Below are 16,446 nucleotides of genomic sequence, written 5' to 3' on the forward strand. Positions count from 1 at the left end.
AGCAGGTAGTGGGAGAGCGGGTAGTGTAGAGAGCGGGTGGTGAGGAAAATGGGTAATGAGGAGGGCGGGTAGTGTGGAGAGTGGGTAGTGAGGAGAGCGGGCAGTGAGGAGAGCGGGTATTGAGGAGAGCGGGTAGTAAGGAGAGCGGGTAGTAGAGAGAGCGGGCAGTGAGGAGAGCGGGCAGTGAGGAGAGCGGGTAGTGAGGAGAGCGGGCAGTGAGGAGAGTGGGTAGTGAGGAGAGTGGGTAGTAGAGAGAGCGGGTATTGAGGAGAGCGGGTAGTGAGGAGGGCGGGTAGTAGAGAAAGCGGGCAGTGAGGAGAGCGGGTAGGAGAGAGAGCGGGTAATGAGGAGAGTGGGTAGTGAGGAGAGCGGGTAGTAGAGAGAGCGGGCAGTGAGGAGAGCGGGCAGTGAGGAGAGCGGGTAGTGAGGAGAGCGGGTAGTAAGGAGAGCGGGTAGTAGAGAGAGCGGGCAGTGAGGAGAGCGGGCAGTGAGGAGAGCGGGTAGTTCGGAGAGCGGGAAGTGAGGAGAGCGGGTAGTGAGGAGAGAGGGTAGTGAGGAGAGCAGGCTGTGAGGAGAGCGGGCAGTGAGGAGACCGGGTAGTTCGGAGAGCGGGCAGTGAGGAGAGCGGGTAGTGAGGAGAGAGGGTAGTGAGGAGAGCGGGTACTGAGGAGAGCGAGAAGTGAGGAGAGCGGGTAGTGTTGAAAGCGGGTAGTAGAGAGAGCGGGTAGTGAGGAGAGCAGGTAGTGAGGAGAGCGGGTAGTAAGGAGAGCGGGTAGTAGAGAGAGCGGGCAGTGAGGAGAGCGGGCAGTGAGGAGAGCGGGTAGTTCGGAGAGCGGGCAGTGAGGAGAGCGGGTAGTGAGGAGAGAGGGTAGTGAGGAGAGCAGGCAGTAAGGAGAGCGGGTAGTGAGGAGAGCGGGTACTGAGGAGAGCGAGTAGTGAGGAGAGCGGGTAGTGTTGAAAGCGGGTAGTAGAGAGAGCGGGTAGTTAGGAGAGCGGGTAGTGTGGAGAGCGAGTAGTGAGGAGAGCGGGTAGTGGGGAGAGCGGGTAGTGGGGAGAGCGGGCAGTGGGGAGAGCGGGTAGTTAGGAGGGGCGGGCAGTGAGGAGAGCGGGTAGTAGAGAGAGCGGGAAGTGAGGACAGCGGGTAGTGAGGAGAGCGGGTAGTGAGGAGAGCGGGCAGTGAGGAGAGCAGGTAGTGAGGAGAGCGGGTAGTGAGGAAAATGGGTAGTGAGGAGGGCGGGTAGTGAGGAGAGAGGGTAGTGAGCAGGAGCGGGCAGTGAGGAGAGCGGGTAGTGAGGAGAGAGGGTAGTGGGGAGAGCGGGTAGTGGGGAGAGCGGGTAGTGAGGAGAGCGGGCAGTGAGGAGAGCGGGTAGTGGGGAGAGCGGGTAGTGGGGAGAGCGGGTAGTGAGGAGAGCGGGCAGTGAGTAGAGCGGGTAGTGAGGAGAGCGGGTAGTGGGGCGAGCGGGTAGTGAGGGGAGCGGGTAGTGAGGAGAGCGGGCAGTGAGGAGAGCGGGTAGTGAGGAGAGCGGGTAGTGGGGAGAGCGGGTAGGTGAGAGAGTGGGTAGTGAGGAGAGCGGGTAGTAAGGAGAGCGGGTAGTGAGGAGAGCGGGTAGTAAGGAGAGCGGGTAGTAGAGAGAGCGGGCAGTGAGGAGAGCGGGCAGTGAGGAGAGCGGGTAGTTCGGAGAGCGGGAAGTGAGGAGAGCGGGTAGTGAGGAGAGAGGGTAGTGAGGAGAGCAGGCAGTGAGGAGAGCGGGCAGTGAGGAGAGCGGGTAGTTCGGAGAGCGGGCAGTGAGGAGAGCGGGTAGTGAGGAGAGAGGGTAGTGAGGAGAGCGGGTACTGAGGAGAGCGAGAAGTGAGGAGAGCGGGTAGTGTTGAAAGCGGGTAGTAGAGAGAGCGGGTAGTGAGGAGAGCAGGTAGTGAGGAGAGCGGGTAGTAAGGAGAGCGGGTAGTAGAGAGAGCGGGCAGTGAGGAGAGCGGGCAGTGAGGAGAGCGGGTAGTTCGGAGAGCGGGCAGTGAGGAGAGCGGGTAGTGAGGAGAGAGGGTAGTGAGGAGAGCAGGCAGTAAGGAGAGCGGGTAGTGAGGAGAGCGGGTACTGAGGAGAGCGAGTAGTGAGGAGAGCGGGTAGTGTTGAAAGCGGGTAGTAGAGAGAGCGGGTAGTTAGGAGAGCGGGTAGTGTGGAGAGCGAGTAGTGAGGAGAGCGGGTAGTGGGGAGAGCGGGTAGTGGGGAGAGCGGGCAGTGGGGAGAGCGGGTAGTTAGGAGGGCGGGCAGTGAGGAGAGCGGGTAGTAGAGAGAGCGGGAAGTGAGGACAGCGGGTAGTGAGGAGAGCGGGTAGTGAGGAGAGCGGGCAGTGAGGAGAGCAGGTAGTGAGGAGAGCGGGTAGTGAGGAAAATGGGTAGCGAGGAGGGCGGGTAGTGAGGAGAGAGGGTAGTGAGCAGGAGCGGGCAGTGAGGAGAGCGGGTAGTGAGGAGAGAGGGTAGTGGGGAGAGCGGGTAGTGGGGAGAGCGGGTAGTGAGGAGAGCGGGCAGTGAGGAGAGCGGGTAGTGGGGAGAGCGGGTAGTGGGGAGAGCGGGTAGTGAGGAGAGCGGGCAGTGAGTAGAGCGGGTAGTGAGGAGAGCGGGTAGTGGGGCGAGCGGGTAGTGAGGGGAGCGGGTAGTGAGGAGAGCGGGCAGTGAGGAGAGCGGGTAGTGAGGAGAGCGGGTAGTGGGGAGAGCGGGTAGGTGAGAGAGTGGGTAGTGAGGAGAGCGGGTAGTAATGAGAGTGGGTAGTGATGAGAGCGGGCAGAGCGGGTAGTGAGGAGAGCGGGCAGTGAGGAGAGCGGGTAGTGAGGAGAGCGGGTAGTGGGGAGAGCGGGTTTGGGGAGAGCGGGTAGTGGGGAGAGCGGGTAGTGAGGAGGAGCGGGAAGTGAGGAGAGAAGGTTGTGAGGAGAGCAGGTAGTGTGGAGAGCGGGCAGTGAGGAGAGCGGGTAGTGAGGAGAGCGGGTAGTGAAGAGAGCGGGTAGTGGGGTGAGCGGGTAGTGAGGAGAGAGGGTAGTGAGGAGAGCAGGCAGTAAGGAGAGCGGGTAGTGAGGAGAGCGGGTACTGAGGAGAGCGAGTAGTGAGGAGAGCGGGTAGTGTTGAAAGCGGGTAGTAGAGAGAGCGGGTAGTTAGGAGAGCGGGTAGTGTGGAGAGCGAGTAGTGAGGAGAGCGGGTAGTGGGGAGAGCGGGTAGTGGGGAGAGCGGGCAGTGGGGAGAGCGGGTAGTTAGGAGGGCGGGCAGTGAGGAGAGCGGGTAGTAGAGAGAGCGGGAAGTGAGGACAGCGGGTAGTGAGGAGAGCGGGTAGTGAGGAGAGCGGGCAGTGAGGAGAGCAGGTAGTGAGGAGAGCGGGTAGTGAGGAAAATGGGTAGTGAGGAGGGCGGGTAGTGAGGAGAGAGGGTAGTGAGCAGGAGCGGGCAGTGAGGAGAGCGGGTAGTGAGGAGAGAGGGTAGTGGGGAGAGCGGGTAGTGGGGAGAGCGGGTAGTGAGGAGAGCGGGCAGTGAGGAGAGCGGGTAGTGGGGAGAGCGGGTAGTGGGGAGAGCGGGTAGTGAGGAGAGCGGGCAGTGAGTAGAGCGGGTAGTGAGGAGAGCGGGTAGTGGGGCGAGCGGGTAGTGAGGGGAGCGGGTAGTGAGGAGAGCGGGTAGGTGAGAGAGTGGGTAGTGAGGAGAGCGGGTAGTAAGGAGAGTGGGGTAGTGATGAGAGCGGGCAGAGCGGGTAGTGAGGAGAGCGGGCAGTGAGGAGAGCGGGTAGTGAGGAGAGCGGGTAGTGGGGAGAGCGGGTTTTGGGGAGAGCGGGTAGTGGGGAGAGCGGGTAGTGAGGAGGAGCGGGAAGTGAGGAGAGAAGGTTGTGAGGAGAGCGGGTAGTGAGGAGAGCGGGCAGTGAGGAGAGCGGGTAGTGAGGAGAGCGGGTAGTGAAGAGAGCGGGTAGTGGGGTGAGCGGGTAGTAGAGAGAGGGGGTAGTGTGGAGAGCGGGTAGTGAAAAGAGAGCGGGTAGTAGAGAGCGGGTAGTGAGGAGAGCGGGTAGTGAGGAGAGCGGGCAGTGGGGAGAACGGGTAGTGAGGAGAGCGGGCAGTGAGGAGAGCGGGTAGTGAGGAGAGCGGGCAGTGGGGAGAACGGGTAGTGAGGAGAGCGGGCAGTGAGGAGAGCGGGTAGTGAGGAGAGCGGGTAGTGGAGAGAGCGGGTAGGTGAGAGAGCGGGTAGTGAGGTGAGCGGGTAGTAAGGAGAGCAGGTAGTGGGAGATCGGGTAGTGTGGGAGAGCGGGTAGTGAGGAAAATGGGTAGTGAGGAGGGCGGGTAGTAAGGAGAGTGGGTAGTGAGGAGAGCGGGCAGTGAGGAGAGCGGGTAGTGAGGAGAGCGGGTAGTGAGGAGAGCAGGTAGTAGAGAGAGCGGGTAGTGGAGGAGAGCGGGTAGTGATGGGAGCGGGTAGTAGAGAGAGCGGGTAGTGAGGAGAGCGGGTAGTGAGGAGAGCGGGCAGTGAGGAGAGCGGGTAGTGAGGAGAGCGGGTAGTGAGGAGAGCGGGTCGTAGAGAGCGGGTAGTGAGGAGAGCGGGTAGTGAGGAGAGCGGGCAGTGGGGAGAACGGGCAGTGAGGAGAGCGGGCAGTGAGGAGAGCGGGTAGTGAGGAGAGCGGGTAGTGGGGAGAGCGGGTAGGTGAGAGAGCGGGTAGTGAGGAGAGCGGGTAGTAAGGTGAGCAGGTAGTGGGAGAGCGGGTAGTGTGGAGAGCGGGTAGTGAGGAAAATGGGTAGTGAGGAGGGCGGGTAGTAAGGAGAGTGGGTAGTGAGGAGAGCGGGCAGTGAGGAGAGCGGGTAGTGAGGAGAGTGGGCAGTGAGGAGAGCGGGTAGGCGAGAGAGCGGGTAGTGAGGAGAGCGTGTAGTAAGGAGAGCAGGTAGTGGGAGAGCGGGTAGTGTGGAGAGCGGGTAGTGAGGAAAATGGGTAATGAGGAGGGCGGGTAGTGTGGAGAGTGGGTAGTGAGGAGAGCGGGCAGTGAGGAGAGCGGGTATTGAGGAGAGCGGGTAGTAAGGAGAGCGGGTAGTAGAGAGAGCGGGCAGTGAGGAGAGCGGGCAGTGATGAGAGCGGGTAGTGTGGAGAGCGGGCAGTGAGGAGAGCGGGTAGTAAGGAGAGCGGGTAGTAGAGAGAGCGGGTATTGAGGAGAGCGGGTAGTGAGGAGAGCTGGTAGTAGAGAAAGTGGGCAGTGAGGAGAGCGGGTAGGAGAGAGAGCGGGTAATGAGGAGAGTGGGTAGTGAGGAGAGCAGATAGTGGGAGAGTGGGTAGTGTGGAGAGCGGGTAGTGAGGAAAACGGGTAGTGGGGAGGGCGGGTAGTGAGAAGAGCGGGTAGTGAGGAGAGCGAGAGTGAGGAGAGTGGGCAGTGAGGAGAGCGGGTAGTGAGGAGAGCGGGTAGTAAGGAGAGCGGGTACTAGAGAGAGCGGGCAGTGAGGAGAGCGGGCAGTGAGGAGAGCGGGTAGTTCGGAGAGCGGGAAGTGAGGAGAGCGGGTAGTGAGGAGAGAGGGTAGTGAGGAGAGCAGGCAGTGAGGAGAGCGGGCAGTGAGGAGAGCGGGTAGTTCGGAGAGCGGGCAGTGAGGAGAGCGGGTAGTGAGGAGAGAGGGTAGTGAGGAGAGCAGGCAGTAAGGAGAGCGGGTAGTGAGGAGAGCGGGTACTGAGGAGAGCGAGTAGTGAGGAGAGCGGGTAGTGTTGAAAGTGGGTAGTAGAGAGAGCGGGTAGTGAGGAGAGCAGGTAGTGAGGAGAGCGGGTAGTAAGGAGAGCGGGTAGTAGAGAGAGCGGGCAGTGAGGAGAGCGGGCAGTGAGGAGAGCGGGTAGTTCGGAGAGCGGGCAGTGAGGAGAGCGGGTAGTGAGGAGAGAGGGTAGTGAGGAGAGCAGGCAGTAAGGAGAGCGGGTAGTGAGGAGAGCGGGTACTGAGGAGAGCGAGTAGTGAGGAGAGCGGGTAGTGTTGAAAGCGGGTAGTAGAGAGAGCGGGTAGTTAGGAGAGCGGGTAGTGTGGAGAGCGAGTAGTGAGGAGAGGCGGGTAGTGGGGAGAGCGGGTAGTGAGGAGAGCGGGCAGTGGGGAGAACGGGTAGTGAGGAGAGCGGGCAGTGAGGAGAGCGGGTAGTGAGGAGAGCGGGTAGTGGAGAGAGCGGGTAGGTGAGAGAGCGGGTAGTGAGGTGAGCGGGTAGTAAGGAGAGCAGGTAGTGGGAGAGCGGGTAGTGTGGAGAGCGGGTAGTGAGGAAAATGGGTAGTGAGGAGGGCGGGTAGTAAGGAGAGTGGGTAGTGAGGAGAGCGGGCAGTGAGGAGAGCGGGTAGTGAGGAGAGCGGGTAGTGAGGAGAGCAGGTAGTAGAGAGAGCGGGTAGTGAGGAGAGCGGGTAGTGAGGGGAGAGGGTAGTAGAGAGAGCGGGTAGTGAGGAGAGCGGGTAGTGAGGAGAGCGGGCAGTGAGGAGAGCGGGTAGTGAGGAGAGCGGGTAGTGAGGAGAGCGGGTCGTAGAGAAGCGGGTAGTGAGGAGAGCGGGTAGTGAGGAGAGCGGGCAGTGGGGAGAACGGGCAGTGAGGAGGAGCGGGCAGTGAGGAGAGCGGGTAGTGAGGAGAGCGGGTAGTGGGGAGAGCGGGTAGGTGAGAGAGCGGGTAGTGAGGAGAGCGGGTAGTAAGGTGAGCAGGTAGTGGGAGAGCGGGTAGTGTGGAGAGCGGGTAGTGAGGAAAATGGGTAGTGAGGAGGGCGGGTAGTAAGGAGAGTGGGTAGTGAGGAGAGCGGGCAGTGAGGAGAGCGGGTAGTGAGGAGAGTGGGCAGTGAGGAGAGCGGGTAGGCGAGAGAGCGGGTAGTGAGGAGAGCGTGTAGTAAGGAGAGCAGGTAGTGGGAGAGCGGGTAGTGTGGAGAGCGGGTAGTGAGGAAAATGGGTAATGAGGAGGGCGGGTAGTGTGGAGAGTGGGTAGTGAGGAGAGCGGGCAGTGAGGAGAGCGGGTATTGAGGAGAGCGGGTAGTAAGGAGAGCGGGTAGTAGAGAGAGCGGGCAGTGAGGAGAGCGGGCAGTGATGAGAGCGGGTAGTGTGGAGAGCGGGCAGTGAGGAGAGCGGGTAGTAAGGAGAGCGGGTAGTAGAGAGAGCGGGTATTGAGGAGAGCGGGTAGTGAGGAGAGCTGGTAGTAGAGAAAGTGGGCAGTGAGGAGAGCGGGTAGGAGAGAGAGCGGGTAATGAGGAGAGTGGGTAGTGAGGAGAGCAGATAGTGGGAGAGTGGGTAGTGTGGAGAGCGGGTAGTGAGGAAAACGGGTAGTGGGGAGGGCGGGTAGTGAGAAGAGCGGGTAGTGAGGAGAGCGGAGAGTGAGGAGAGTGGGCAGTGAGGAGAGCGGGTAGTGAGGAGAGCGGGTAGTAAGGAGAGCGGGTACTAGAGAGAGCGGGCAGTGAGGAGAGCGGGCAGTGAGGAGAGCGGGTAGTTCGGAGAGCGGGAAGTGAGGAGAGCGGGTAGTGAGGAGAGAGGGTAGTGAGGAGAGCAGGCAGTGAGGAGAGCGGGCAGTGAGGAGAGCGGGTAGTTCGGAGAGCGGGCAGTGAGGAGAGCGGGTAGTGAGGAGAGAGGGTAGTGAGGAGAGCAGGCAGTAAGGAGAGCGGGTAGTGAGGAGAGCGGGTACTGAGGAGAGCGAGTAGTGAGGAGAGCGGGTAGTGTTGAAAGTGGGTAGTAGAGAGAGCGGGTAGTGAGGAGAGCAGGTAGTGAGGAGAGCGGGTAGTAAGGAGAGCGGGTAGTAGAGAGAGCGGGCAGTGAGGAGAGCGGGCAGTGAGGAGAGCGGGTAGTTCGGAGAGCGGGCAGTGAGGAGAGCGGGTAGTGAAGAGAGCGGGTACTGAGGAGAGCGAGTAGTGAGGAGAGCGGGTAGTGTTGAAAGCGGGTAGTAGAGAGAGCGGGTAGTTAGGAGAGCGGGTAGTGTGGAGAGCGAGTAGTGAGGAGAGTGGGTAGTGGGGAGAGCGGGTAGTGGGGAGAGCGGGCAGTGGGGAGAGCGGGTAGTGAGGAGGGCGGGCAGTGAGGAGAGCGGGTAGTAGAGAGAGCGGGAAGTGAGGACAGCGGGTAGTGAGGAGAGCGGGTAGTGAGGAGAGCGGGCAGTGAGGAGAGCAGGTAGTGAGGAGAGCGGGTAGTGAGGAGAGCGGGTCGTAGAGAGAGCGGGCAGTGAGGAGAGCGGGCAGTGAGGAGAGCGGGTAGTAGAGAGAGCGGGTAGTGAGGAGAGCGGGTAGTAGAGAGAGCGGGTAGTGAGGAGAGCGGGTAGGGGAGAGAGCGGGTAGTAAGGAGAGTGAGTAGTGAGGAGAGAGGGTAGTGAGGAGAGCGGGTAGGAGAGAGAGCGGGTAGTGAGGAGAGTGGGTAGTGTGGAGAGCGGGTAGTGAGGAAAACGGGTAGTGAGGAGGGCGGGTAGTGAGGAGAGCGGGTAGTGAGGAGGGTGGGTAGTGGGGAGAGCGGGGCTGGGGGGGAGAGGGGCTGGGGTTTTTCCCTCAACCAGGTCCTTTGTAATGGGGCTGGACTCCCAAAGGCATGGGCTGAGCCCAGCTAGAGAGACGGAACGAGGGCGGAGATATTTCCTCTTTCATATGTGCAACACACACACGTACAGTACACACACACGTACAGTACACACACACGTACAGTACACACACACGTACAGTACACCCACACGCAAAGACAGACGCAGACACTACATTAGACTGTCACAGACATCAGACACATCATGTACCAGGCTCTGACCACTACATTAGACTGTCGTTGGAGTTAAAACCTACAAGGAGGGTATCTCTCCAGGAACAGGGTTAGAGATAAAACCTACAAGGAGGGTATCTCTCCAGGAACAGGGTTAGAGATAAAACCTACAAGGAGGGTATCTCTCCAGGAACAGGGTTAGAGATAAAACCTACAAGGAGGGCATCTCTCCAGGAACAGGGTTGGAGATAAAACCTACAGGTGGGTATCTCTCCAGGAACAGGGTTGGAGATAAAACCTACAGGAGGGTATCTCTCCAGGAACAGGGTTAGAGTTAAAACCTACAGGTGGGTATCTCTCCAGGAACAGGGTTAGAGTTAAAACCTACAGGAGGGTATCTCTCCAGGAACAGGGTTAGAGTTAAAACCTACAGGAGGGTATCTCTCCAGGAACAGGGTTGGAGATAAAACCTACAGGTGGGTATCTCTCCAGGAACAGGGTTAGAGTTAAAACCTACAGGAGGGTATCTCTCCAGGAACAGGGTTAGAGTTAAAACCCACAGGTGGGTATCTCTCCAGGAACAGGGTTAGAGTTAAAACCTACAGGAGGGTATCTCTCCAGGAACAGGGTTAGAGTTAAAACCTACAGGAGGGTATCTCTCCAGGAACAGGGTTAGAGTTAAAACCTACAGGAGGGTATCTCTCCAGGAACAGGGTTGGAATTAAAACCTACAGGAGGGTATCTCTCCAGGAACAGGTTTAGAGTTAAAACCTACAGGAGGGTATCTCTCCAGGAACAGGTTTAGAGTTAAAACCTACAGGAGGGTATCTCTCCAGGAACAGGGTTAGAGTTAAAACCTACAGGAGGGTATCTCTCCAGGAACAGGGTTAGAGTTAAAACCTACAGGAGGGTATCTCTCCAGGAACAGGGTTGGAGATTTAAAAAAACTACAGGAGGGTATCTCTCCAGGAACGGGGTTGGAAACCCCTCTAAAGTTAAAATCTTTTCCAATACTTTGTTGATGTATAAATTAACGAGGTACTCGTGACAAATACTACAATTCAAAGAACTCTGCGGGTAGTCAGTCCGTGTTTGCTGCAGCATATTTGATGTTCTGCTCCCCTCTAGTGGTGATCTTGACTCAACAGCATTTCTGCATTTCTTAAACGCCCGGGGCATTCAAGATTTCGTTTTTCTTAAGTTTTGTATCATACTGTACAACAACTGATGAAACGAACACTGTAAAAAACATGTAATTTCATGATAGCTGCTGGTTGAAAATGCAATCTAAACAGCAGTGGAGGCTGTTGAGAGGAGGACAGCTCATAATAATGGCTGGAATGGAGTAAATGGAATGGTATTAACCACCTGGTAACCATGGGTTTGTTGTGTTCCAAACTTCTCTGCCAATAACATCCTAGATTTCAGATGACATATCCCTCCCCACTCTCAGACAGTCCTTATTGCTTGAGAAAAATGTTTGGCTAAATAGCTAGTTTGGTATTTTATTTTATTTTAATGGAAAACCATTACAGAAAGGTACTTAATTGTTACCCAGAAAATATTTGATATTGAGATAAACACGTCTGCACTGTACCTTCAACTGAAGAGCAATTGTGTCCACATTGTCCTTGGAGACCACAGTCTGTTAACTGTCAGCCTGGTCATGTTATCATCTGTCTATTAAACTCTTAAGGATCGGACCCTTTTTTTTTCAATTTTCACCTAAAATGGCGTACCCAAATCTAACTGCCTGTAGCTCAGGACCTAAAGCAATTATATGCATATTCTTGATACCATTTGAAAGGAAGCACTTTGAAGTTTGTGGAAATGGCAATGAATGTAGGGGAATATAATACATGAAATGCTCTGTTTTTGTCTTTTTTTGTACCATCGTGTTGAAATGTAAGAGAAAGGCGAATATATGACTTAGGAATCTATGCACAATTTAGATTTTGGCCACTAGATGGCAGCAGTGCATGTTCAAAGTTGTAGACTGATTCAATAAACCATTTTATTTCTGTTCAAAATGTTATATCAAGACTTCCCAAATGTGCCTAATTGGTTTATTAATACATTTTCAAGTTCATAACTGTGCACTCTCCTCAAACAATAGCATGCTATTCTTTCACTGTAATAGCTACTGTAAATTGGACAGTGCAGTTAGATTAACAAGCATTTAAGCTTTCTGCCAATATCAGATATGTCTATGTCCTGGGAAACGTTCTTGTTACTTACAACCTCATGCTAATCGCATCAGCCTACGTTAGCTCAACCGTCCCGCGGAGACAACTTTAAGCCTTGTCATGTTCTCATCATCAGTCTCAGTCTGATAACTGTCAGCCTTGTCATGTCATCATCAGTCTCAGTCTGTTAACTGTCAGCCTGGTCATGTCATCATCAGTCTCAGTCTGTTAACTGTCAGCCTTGTCATGTCATCATCATCAGTATGTTAACTGTCAGCCTTGTTATGTTATCATCATCAGTCTGTTAACTGTCAGCCTTGTCATGTTACCATCATCAGTCTGTTAACTGTCAGCCTTGTCATGTTATCATCATCAGTCTCAGTCTGTTAACTGTCAGCCTTGTCATGTTATCATCATCAGTCTGTTAACTGTCAGCCTGGTCATGTTATCATCATCAGTCTGTTAACTGTCAGCCTTTTCATGTTATCATCATCAGTCTGTTAACTGTCAGCCTTGTCATGTCATCTTCATCAGTCTGTTAACTGTCAGCCTTTTCATGTTATCATCATCAGTCTGTTAACTGTCAGCCTGGTCATGTCATCATCAGTCTGTTAACTGTCAGCCTTGTCATGTCACCATCAGTCTCAGTCTGTTAACTGTCAGCCTTGTCATGTTATCATCATCATGTGATAATCAACTGATGAGGGGGACAAGTGTCCCTGAAAACAGTGCTAGTTCTGTAACAGCAAAATGATAGGGCCATTGACCTGTAATGTGTAGGAGAATCCAGTAGAGGGTATTGAAAGTATAATGTCAAAAACATAGAAAAACTGTTTTCCTTCAGTTTGTAGGATACAGACTTGGTGGTCCAATCTACTACATGTTGGGTGAGTGTGAAGCTGAGCCCCTACAGCTGTGTGTGTGTGTGTGTGTGTGTGTGTGTGTGTGTGTGTGTGTGTGTGTGTGTGTGTGTGTGTGTGTGTGTGTGTGTGTGTGTGTGTGTGTGTGTGTGTGTGTGTGTTTGTATATAATGTAACGTAATAAGTCCTCTCTATAATGTAACATAATAAGTCCTCTCTATAATGTAACATAATAAGTCCTCTCTATAATGTAACGTAATAAGTCCTCTCTATAATGTAGCTTAATAAGTCCTCTCTATAATGTAGCTTAATAAGTCCTCTCTATAATGTAGCTTAATAAGTCCTCTCTATAATGTAGCTTAATAAGTCCTCTCTATAATGTAGCTTAATAAGTCCTCTCTATAATGTAGCTTAATAAGTCCTCTCTATAATGTAGCTTAATAAGTCCTCTCTATAATGTAACGTAATAAGTCCTCTCTATAATGTAACGTAATAAGTCCTCTCTATAATGTAACATAATAAGTCCTCTCTATAATGTAACATAATAAGTCCTCTCTATAATGTAGCTTAATAAGTCCTCTCTATAATGTAACGTAATAAGTCCTCTCTATAATGTAACGTAATAAGTCCTCTCTATAATGTAACGTAATAAGTCATCTCTATAATTTAACATAATAAGTCCTCTCTATAATGTAACGTAATGAGTCCTCTCTATAATGTTACGTAATAAGTCCTCTCTATAATGTAACGTAATAAGTCCTCTCTATAATGTAACGTAATAAGTCCTCTCTATAATGTAACGTAATAAGTCCTCTCTATAATTTAACATAATAAGTCCTCTCTATAATGTAACGTAATAAGTCCTCTCTATAATGTAACATAATAAGTCCTCTCTATAATGTAACATAATAAGTCCTCTCTATAATGTAACGTAATAAGTCCTCTCTATAATGTAACATAATAAGTCCTCTCTATAATGTAACATAATAAGTCCTCCATGAAGTTGATGCAAAGATTCAATATGTGCAGTGTTGACCCTTCTTTTTCAAGACTTCTGCAATCCGCCATGGCATGCTGTCAATTAACTTCTGGACCACACTGATGGCAGCCCATTCTTGCATAAGCATACATCAATGCTTGGAGTTTGTCAGAATTTGTAGGATTTTGTTTGTCCACCCACCTCTTGAGGATTGACCACAATTTCTCAATGAGATTAAGGTCTGGGGAGTTCCCTGGCCATGGACGCAACATATTGATGTGTTGTTCCTCGAGCCACTTAGTTTTCACTTTTGCCTTATGGCAAGGTGCTCCATCATGCTGGAAAAGGCATTATTCGTCACCAAACTGTTCCTGGATGGTTGGGAGAAGTTGCTCTCGGAGGATGTGTTGGTACCATTCTTTATTCATGGCTGTGTTCTTAGGACAAAATTGTGAGTGAGCCCACTCCCTTGGCTGAGAAGCAACCCCACACATGACTGGTCTCAGGATGCTTTACTGTTGGCATGACACAGGACTGATGGTAGCGCCCATCTTGTCTTCTCCGGACAAGCTTTTTTCCAGATGCCCCAAACAATCGGAAAGGGGATTCATCAGAGAAAATGACTTTACCCCAGTCCTCAGCAGTCCAATCCCTGTACCTTTTGCAGAATATCAGTCTGTCCCTCATGTTTTTCCTGGAGAGAAGTGGCTTCTTTGCTGCCCTTCTTGACACCAGGCCGTCCTCCAACAGTCTTCGCCTCACTGTGCATGCAGAGGCACTCACACCTGCCTGCTGCCATTCCTGAGCAAGCTCTGTACTGGTGGTGCCCCGATCCCGCAGCTGAATCAACTTTAGGAGATGGTTCTGGCGCTTGCTGGACTTTCTTGGGCGCCCTTCTTCACAACAATTGAACCGCTCTCCTTGAAGTTCTTGATGATCCGATAAATGGTTGATTTAGGTACAATCTTACTGGCAGCAATAATCTTGCCTGTGAAGCAGTTTTTGTGCAAAGCAATGATGACGGCATGTGTTTCCTTGCAGGTCTGTTATTTGAACTCAATCAGCATGACAGAGTGATCTCCAGCCTTGTCCTCGTCAACAATCACACCTGTGTTAACGAGATAATCACTGACATGATGGTGATGTCAGCTGGTCCTTTTGTGGCAGTGCTGAAATGCAATGGAAATGTTTTTTGGGAATTCAGTTCCTCTGCATGGCAAATAGGGACTTTGCAATTAATTGCAATTCATCTGATCACTATTCATAACATTCTGCAGTATTTGCAAATTGCCATCATACAAACTGAGGCAGCAGCCTTTGTGAAAATTAATATTTGTGTAATTCTCAAAACTTTTGTCCACGACTGTACAGGACTCAGAGTAAAGCAGTAAGCCAATAGGATTCCTCTGTTTCCCCAAGCCAATAGGATGCCTCTGCCTCTGTGTTTCCCCAAGCCAATAGGATTTGTCTGTGTTTCCCCAAGCCAGTAGGATGCCTCTGTGTTTCTCCAAGCCAAATGGATGCCTCTGTGTTTCCCCAAGCCAATCGGATGCCTCTGTGTTTCCCCAAGCCAATAGGATTTGTCTGTGTTTCCCCAAGCCAGTAGGATGCCTCTGTGTTTCCCCAAGCCAGTAGGATGCCTCTGTGTTTCCCCAAGCCAATAGGATTTGTCTGTGTTTCCCCAAGCCAGTAGGATGCCTCTGTGTTTCCCCAAGCCAGTAGGATGCCTCTGTGTTTCCCCAAGCCAATTGGATGCCTCTGTGCTTCCGCAAGCCGCGGGCGAGGCAAGACAAATATTTCACTTCTGTAAGCCAGGCTAAACAACCAGCAGGCTTCCCCCATGTTGCTTCATGTGTAGAACTATCAAGAACCAGACATTTCCACTAGCCAGGAAGCTGTGGCCAGGTTTTAGTGGCTAGCCAAGCCCAGTGTCTCTACTGTCTAGACTCTAGCCTGTAGGTTTGCTAGGGATTGCCAAGACCTGGGTAGCAATACTGAGCTAACTGTCATCCAGCTTTGGTGAATCACAGACCTCTATGACTGTATTGTTTATATTCTGTAGTCCCATTGTATTATGTCATTCATTCAATTCTCAATATCCAACTAGAACACCATTTGATTACTAAGCAAGCTATCAATCTAATCAATGAAATTATTTAAAAGCCTGATTAACACACTAGCATTGAGTGAATTGAAAACCAGCAAGTCCCTGACCTCCCCAGAGCCACTTAAGACTATTTTAGCATAATTACACACATTGACCAAAACAGTGACCCTGAATGACCCCTTGACGGCCCCCGGTTACCCTGGTAACATTCAGGCAAGGTCAGTACTGACCTTTGCAAATTAGCCCCTCCTGGCTGACGGTCTGTTTGCACACGCCACAGTGCTTGCTCTTCTTGAACGTCTTCACCCGAAAGGTGTGTGAATGGATCCCCTCAAACTCCTCAGGCTGCAAAAGGAAAAAGACAAAGAGTTGGAGGGTTAGTGTTCAATTGCAGATGGCTCAGTTGGTTTGGGGCGTGGCGGTGTCAATATAAAGTGGGTTCAATTTGTGTGTAGGCCACGGTAATTGCAAGGGTTTTGTGTGGACAAAGTCATTTGGACATTTCTCACAGACTAAGAAAATGACCTTGCATATACCATCACCCAAAATAGTAATAATAGTCAAATTCACATCGTCTGTCAGTATAAGTTAGTTTAAAGGAACTGCATCTATAGGCATAGTCAATTCAACTTTTATAATTTGCTAAGTGGTTAGATTAGGGATGGGCAACCGGCACCTCACGGCCCTTTTGTAGGCCTTCGAATCTACACCCCACCCCCCTCTCAAAAAAATTATAAACAGCAAAAAAAATCAAGCGTTATGATGAAACTGGCTCTCATGAGGACCGCCACAGGAAAGGAAGGCCCAGAGTTACCTCTGCTGCAGAGGATAAGTTCATTAGTTCCCAGCCTCAGAAATTGCAGCCCAAATAAATTCTTCACAGAGTTCAAGTAACAGACACATCAAGTAACATCAACATCAACTGTTCAGAGACTGCGTGAATCAGACATTCCTTATTGAATTGTTGCAGAGTAGGTGAACGGATGATCTCTGCATGTGTAGTTCCCACCATGAAGCATGGAGGAGGAGGAGGAGTGATGGTGTAGGGGTGCGTTGCTGGTGACACTGTTGGTAATTTAATTAGAATTCAAGGCATACTTAACCAGCATGGCTACCACAGCATTCTTCAGCGATACGCCATCCCATCTGGTTTGCTCTTAGTGTGTCTATAATTTGTTTTTCAACAGGACAACGAACCAACATACCTCCAGGCTGTGTAAGGGCTATTTGGCCAAGAAAGAGAGTGATGAAGTGCTGCATCAGATGACTTGGCCTCCAGAATCACCCAACCTCAACCCAACTATAAAGGTTTTGTTATGAATTGGACCGCAGAGTGAAGGGAAAGCAGCCAACAACTACTGAGCATATGTGGGAACTTCTTCAAGACAGTTGGAAAAGCATTCCAGGTGAAGCTGGTTGAGAGAATGCCAACAGTGTGCATAGCTGTCATCAAGGCAAAGGGTGGCTACTTTGAATAATCTCAAATGTAAAATATATTTAAAAGAAATTGGGTTACTTCATGATTCCATGTGTTATTTCATAGTTTGATGTCTTCACTACTATTCTACAATGTAGAAAATAGTAAAAAATTATGAAAAACCCTTGAATGTGTACGTGTGTCCAGACTTTTGACAGGTACTGTATATACAGTACATAGATT

At 52.1% G+C, this 16,446-nt stretch overlaps 1 protein-coding gene across 4 annotated transcripts in view; it reads right to left on the reverse strand.

Moving 5' to 3' along the window:
• LOC109905236 (tensin-1) overlaps positions 1–16,446 on the reverse strand; it is a 346,409-nt gene that overhangs the window by 222,426 nt on the left and 107,537 nt on the right. For all 4 annotated transcript variants that reach the window (XM_031801026.1, XM_031801022.1, XM_031801028.1 and 1 more), the window contains exon 2: positions 15,017–15,131. In XM_031801026.1, the coding sequence (XP_031656886.1) occupies positions 15,017–15,131 (115 nt within the window). The remainder of the gene's footprint in view (positions 1–15,016; positions 15,132–16,446) is intronic.

The sequence above is a fragment of the Oncorhynchus kisutch genome, linkage group LG2 (assembly GCF_002021735.2).
Source record: "Oncorhynchus kisutch isolate 150728-3 linkage group LG2, Okis_V2, whole genome shotgun sequence".
NCBI lineage: Eukaryota > Metazoa > Chordata > Actinopteri > Salmoniformes > Salmonidae > Oncorhynchus > Oncorhynchus kisutch.